The sequence below is a fragment of the Micropterus dolomieu genome, linkage group LG09 (genome assembly GCF_021292245.1).
Source record: "Micropterus dolomieu isolate WLL.071019.BEF.003 ecotype Adirondacks linkage group LG09, ASM2129224v1, whole genome shotgun sequence".
NCBI classification, from domain to species: Eukaryota; Metazoa; Chordata; class Actinopteri; order Centrarchiformes; family Centrarchidae; genus Micropterus; species Micropterus dolomieu.
The window spans coordinates 8,559,543-8,565,235 of NC_060158.1; the positions used below are offsets into that span (position 1 = coordinate 8,559,543).

Here is a 5,693-nt window from a genome sequence, read left to right on the forward strand (position 1 = left end):
GGGGGGGGGGGGGGGGGGGGGGGGGGTGAGTCAAGACACAACTGTCCTTGTCAAAGCTGGGGCCAGGCCAGAAAGAGAGCTGCACTGACCAGCAACAACGAGCCCAAAATGGCTGCCAGTCAAAGCTCCAGCGTGAATCACTGCCGTCGCTCCTCTCTGGTGTGAGCTCATGTGAGATCCCTCAGGCGGGTAGGGAGGCAGGCTTGATCTGGGTGAGCTGGAATAGGCAGCAGGGCTGAGCTTTGGGTCTCTGAGGCCTCCAGTTTGTTAGAGCAGGATTTGAAGGCTGAGCCCAGGGCCAACAGTGTACAAGAAGTGTGACACCAAATCACATTGGATTCTGAACCTTTTACTTATTTCCCCATGTTTTCATCTCTCGCTCCCTCTCTCTATTTGATTGGTTAGGAGGATTAGGACCGGATTACCCAAGATGTGAACCAGAGTGTGTTTATTTGCACATGTGGGTAAAGGTCGAATCTTATAGGGATGCTTGTTTATCACATGACCTTGCTGGTGAGTGTGTAAGAGCAACTACCACTTGGGGGAGGGTAGTGGAGCACCAAAACCTCAAGACGCCTGAAGACAATAAGATTAAGGCTTTACCACATGCTACTGTGGGAAACACATCTTGGTGGAAGTCAAGCATCCATGTTTTTAGGTTTAAGGCAGCATCTTTAACCAACAGCCACCTTTTGTAAAGCAGTGGTTCCCAACCACAAAATAAATTTTAGATGATTAACAGAGAAGGAAAGCAGAAAAAAAAAACAAGAGTGTTTAGTAATTTTTGGGGTTTTTTTCTTGTAAATTTCCGGATAATTTTACTTTTCACAAATCTGAAAGGATGAAATTGCTCTTTTGATGAACTAGTAACAACAAATGCAACCTACAATAAGGGGTTGCAGGGAGATACTGTTTCATTTTAAGGGGTTACAAAAAAAAAAAGATTAGCATCCACTGTTCTATAACATGGGTAGGGCTCACTATTGTATGCTTTTATACCGAAATCAGTACATGTGTCTATTTTAATTAAAGGAAGTAAAAATCTGAATTTAAATATACCATTTGCAGCACATGCACTCTGTAGTTAAGCTTTGCTTTCCCCCATTTCTACTCTCACTAAGCTTTTTCTGAGCTGAAAGATGAACTGCAAACCTCTAGCAGCAGGAATCTTAACAACTTTGGATGGCTATGGAATGTAAAATCAAGCTCAAAAATATATTTAAATCGGTTCTGCTTTTAAAAAAAATCCATATATTTTTCAGTGCAAGAGCGATAAACCTCGGGCTCATCTGTGACCACCTCTGACATGCACAAACACACACTAAAGCACATGGGAAACAGAGCCACTGAAGCACAAATGCCAGTGCTTCATTGAAGGGAATAATTTAGCAAGAGACAGGAGTTGAGGGAAGGACAAGAGAGAAAACAAGCCTCTTGATGGCAGATGAGGATGCGCAGGTGACTGACGAGAAAGTGGGCCAAACTCAGAAGCAACAACAACAACAAACCCCTTCAACAGCAAAAGCATTCATCTTTCATTCCTGCCTAGATCTGTCTCAGAGAGGTTTAATTTTGACCCTGAGCTGCACGTGTGCCACACAGCATTTTGTTCACGCACATAGGAGAATAAAGCACACACAAGACAAGGTGTACAAATGTGTGTGTTCAGTCCAGCCTCGCCTGGATTAGCCACTGAAACTCTGCAGGGTTGCAGAGTGGACAAGAAGGGGGCAGAGGTTGAGAGAGAGGAGGGACTGCAGTAATCTGCTAATCTCATTAATACCACGGCTGTGGGTGCCCTGTCAACAAGACGCAGGGAACAAAGGATGGAGTAAACAGCTGATGACCCTGGCTGCCGTCCACTGCACAATGTCTACACACACACACATATGGCCATGCATGCACTCAACATGTCAGTCTAAAATCCATGTTCTGCTTCCACCAGGAAACACTCCTGAGATAAGATTAAGTAGAAACAATAGTGCACTGGCAGGTCTGAGTGGATAAAGATAAGAAACGGCATCTGTCCCCTCAGGCCAGACGACCCTCAAAAGGCTCCACAAAACACTGCCTGTTCGTTTCACTTTAGTGAATACACAGCGCACAGCAGGACCAGTGAGACCTTATATGAACCTCTCAGCTGTTCCCATCAGTCTGAGTCACTTTCCTTGTCAAGATGTCTGCTTGTATTGTGCAGGAAAATATAACTACCTATTTTGATCTTCTGTGAGTCAACGGGGATGTTTAGGATATAACCAGTGAGAAATCCTTGATGGTATTTTTGTGAGTAATGAGTTGTGAGTGATGTTGTTGTCCTGTGCACACTGATTGACCACATTCAGATAGGAGGGTGAGGATGCCTGGGTGTGCAGATCGAGGGGGGCGACTGGAACCAGACACATGAAGACAGATGCGAGAGGCGGACCAAATGGTTCCTCAATTCAAGTAAACTCAGGTGGATATTCCAGGGGGGGAAAAAACACAACTGTGAGCCTCTGTTAGCCAATTATCAGAGAAAATCTCAGGGGGAACATTTTTTAATTCCTTATTTCTATCTGTGGATGGCAATGGCAACACACACACAGATGGAGTGATTAAAAATGTCTACATAGCTCTGTCAATATAGATTCATTGCTGCTGCAGAGCTGCAGAAGAAGAAAAAGGGGAAAGGAATCTGTGTGAGACAAATGTGTGTCTGTGAGCAAGTATACATGCGCATGAGTGTACAAAAAGGCATGCGGTCAGCAAGGATCGGTGCTCAGACTCTCACCGGTCCAGCACCCGACTATAGTCCTGAGGGCCACAACCGCCTTCACTCTTGAGTTCTGCAAATACTTGTGTGAAAAAGTGCGGGTCTGCGTTGATGCGCAGCATCTTGGAGCTGGTGGCATCGATGATGGCGAGGCAACGGTCCCAAAAGGCCTCCTTACCCGCCTCAACCAGAAAGGGCTTGAGCGGGTACGAGATCTCGTTGCCCATGTAGGAGTAGGACAGGTAGAGGCAGGTGAGCAGGATGGCTTGCAGCTCGTGTTCCGACGCTACAAGGTCGCCGTCCACGACGTCTCGGCATAGCATGTAGACAAAGACCACGTTGGCCGGCGTGACAAAGGCCTGGTCCTGCCAGCCCTGCAGCAGCAGGGATCGGTCCACAGCCCGCAGCCAGAGCACCGGGTCAGCCGGAGACAGATGCTTCAGACGGTAGCAGCGACAGCACAGGAACTCCCCCAGACAGCGCAGGAGCTCGCTGGTGGAGGCCTGGACAATAACACGCTTTGGGGACGAGGTCACTGTCCCTTGGGGAACTTTCTTCACAGAGGAAAGCTGTTGGGACTTGCTGTAGCCACATCCATGCCCCTGGCCCATCCCCATCCCCAGGCCGTAGCCCAGCCCCAGCCCCAGCCCCAGTCCTGCTGGACCATCGTAGCTGGACAGGTTGGCGCACGACAGGGACTTCTTCACATTCTCGTGGTTGAGGTGCAACACAGGGTCCTTTTGGTAGATGTTTATGTTGTTGTTGTTGAGAGGGTCCCCGAGGGCCACTGGACCACCGGAGCCTTTCTTGGAGTTGCCCTTCTTCTTCGTAGAGGCCACCAGTCGCTTCCACGTGAGTGCTGGGAGGAAGATGGACTGACCCCTTTTCAGCCCGCGGTCTTTCTGGCTGTTGAGAGAGCGGCTGCTGAGGCTCGGGTAGTGGCTGAGCGAGCCTGGCCGGTTGTCATAGTAGCCTGATTTCCGAGAGCCGGGAGACAGTGATAGTACAGTGCCCATGGTGAGTCAGTACTCCACAGATTATTCTGCCTTACTGCTGTTGGACGCGTTTGAGGCAAAGTTCTCTTTTATTTCTTAATATCCAGCAAATGCGAAACAGCATTAATAGATGAGCGGTGCAGACAAGCCAAGGTGAGCTGAACGATGGACTTTAAATGACTGTGGCTGCAGAGACATTACCTTAAAACACAGAAGGAGAACAAATTTAAACAAATGGACGGTAAAACAAATGCACACAGTAACATATAATCCCATTTTGAACCACATACTGCAGGCACCTTATTAACATTGATCTCTTCAACCCACAGCCTCCCCAGCCAATATAAACTGATGTGCAGACATTTAAAACCTACTTCACTTTATATTAAATTCTAGAGAAGATCCCAACACTTCCAAACATCATGCTGACCATTGATGCTAAAACAAATATGCAGTCTTGTGTTTGAATATTTCAGTCAGTCAACAACATACAGCTGCATAGAGAGGTGGAACAAGCTTATACAGACAGAGCCGACCTTAAGGGTAAAACTGGATTTTAAGGGGGGTTAATGAACAGCTTTATTTAATCTATGAGCTCTTATCTTTTTCTTAATGACATAAATGCATTAAGCCAAGTTAAATAGACAATATAGTTTCCGTTTGTTTTTGTTTTTTGTTTAAAACGATTACATTAGTGGCATCTCCAAAGCTGCTCTGATGCTCACCTGTGTGTACGAGGTGTCGGGGCACGAGATGATTTTCTGCCGCAGTCCGAGATGGTGCAAACATGTAAAAGGGCGCAACAAATGCGCTGTTTCTGCAGCCACAGCCGATAACTCGGGATGGCAGCGACGGTTGATCTGTCTGCAGTATTAAAGCAGAAAGTCACTTTCGCAGACGCTTTGACCCACTCTTCAGAGATGCCAAGTCTGGAACAACGCGTCGGTCCTCGCCAGGCGGGGTGCAGGTGTCATCCTCCGCTGCACCTCAGACCCAGGCGAGAAGGATGGTTGACTTTATTAAGATTAATTGTCTTTTCATGCGTGTCTCCATATCCGAGATGCAAACTTTCACAGTGTCGGAGTCCTTTCAATGCATTCCATATCTCAGGTCCGTGCGTAAAGTCTCCTCCGACTTCTCCCGGTTCGGGTCCTGGTCTCCGGTGCAGCTGTGAGTCGGCACTCTGCGCTTCTGTTGCCCGCTGGCCGATGATCGGTCCCGGCAGTCCGACCTCTGAACGGGCTTCTCACACAGTAAAAGGCTGAGCAGCCAGTGAGCGCACAGAGAGGCGCATCACACCGCCTCCTCGCGACACAGACTCCTCCTAACGGGGCTCAGCTGTAGCCTGACACACACACACACACACACACACACACACACACATAAACGCACACACACACCTAAACATAAAAAGTATTGTAATCTCAAAAACAGCAATTCATTATTGTTTACACCTCATTAAAATAGTAGCAATATGCACAGCAGTGTTATTATTAATAAGAATTTTCATAGAATCGAGGGATAAAAGTAAAATTAATTAAAATAAAATATACAATATTTCAAATAAAAACAAGTTTGTTAAATTACTAGCCTACTAATGTGTTGAGAGATCAGTCTCACCACACACAAGGATAATTTATCAGCTTATCCAGAGCTTTCAATCACATCACATGATGTTGTCATTGAACTATTTTTGTGAGCACTTCTTGTGAGACTTCTTCTCATCTCCTGATGAAAAGCTCCAGAGCGGCTGATAAATGGTCCCTGTGGTCATATGGTTTTCTCAACTGTTTTCCTAGTTCAAGAATGAATTTTGAACCTCAAAAAAAGAGAAAACAAATCAATAAATTTGTATCCTAACCTGTAACAATACATCATTATTTATTTGTCAGTTTTATTTTTTAATCTGAATCTGAAAAGTGACTGAAATTAACAAATATATGTAG

General features: G+C 46.2%; 1 protein-coding gene across 1 annotated transcript; it reads right to left on the reverse strand.

Moving 5' to 3' along the window:
* Positions 1–843: 843 nt before the first annotated feature.
* si:dkeyp-92c9.2 (uncharacterized protein LOC571482 homolog) lies at positions 844–4,959 on the reverse strand. The gene is made up of 2 exons (XM_046058966.1): positions 4,473–4,959; positions 844–3,948 (listed from the first exon to the last, which is right to left on the reverse strand). Exon 2 carries the CDS (start codon positions 3,766–3,768, stop codon positions 2,767–2,769), a length of 1,002 nt encoding a protein of 333 aa, XP_045914922.1. The 5' UTR covers positions 3,769–3,948; positions 4,473–4,959; the 3' UTR covers positions 844–2,766.
* Between the last annotated feature and the right edge of the window lie 734 nt (positions 4,960–5,693).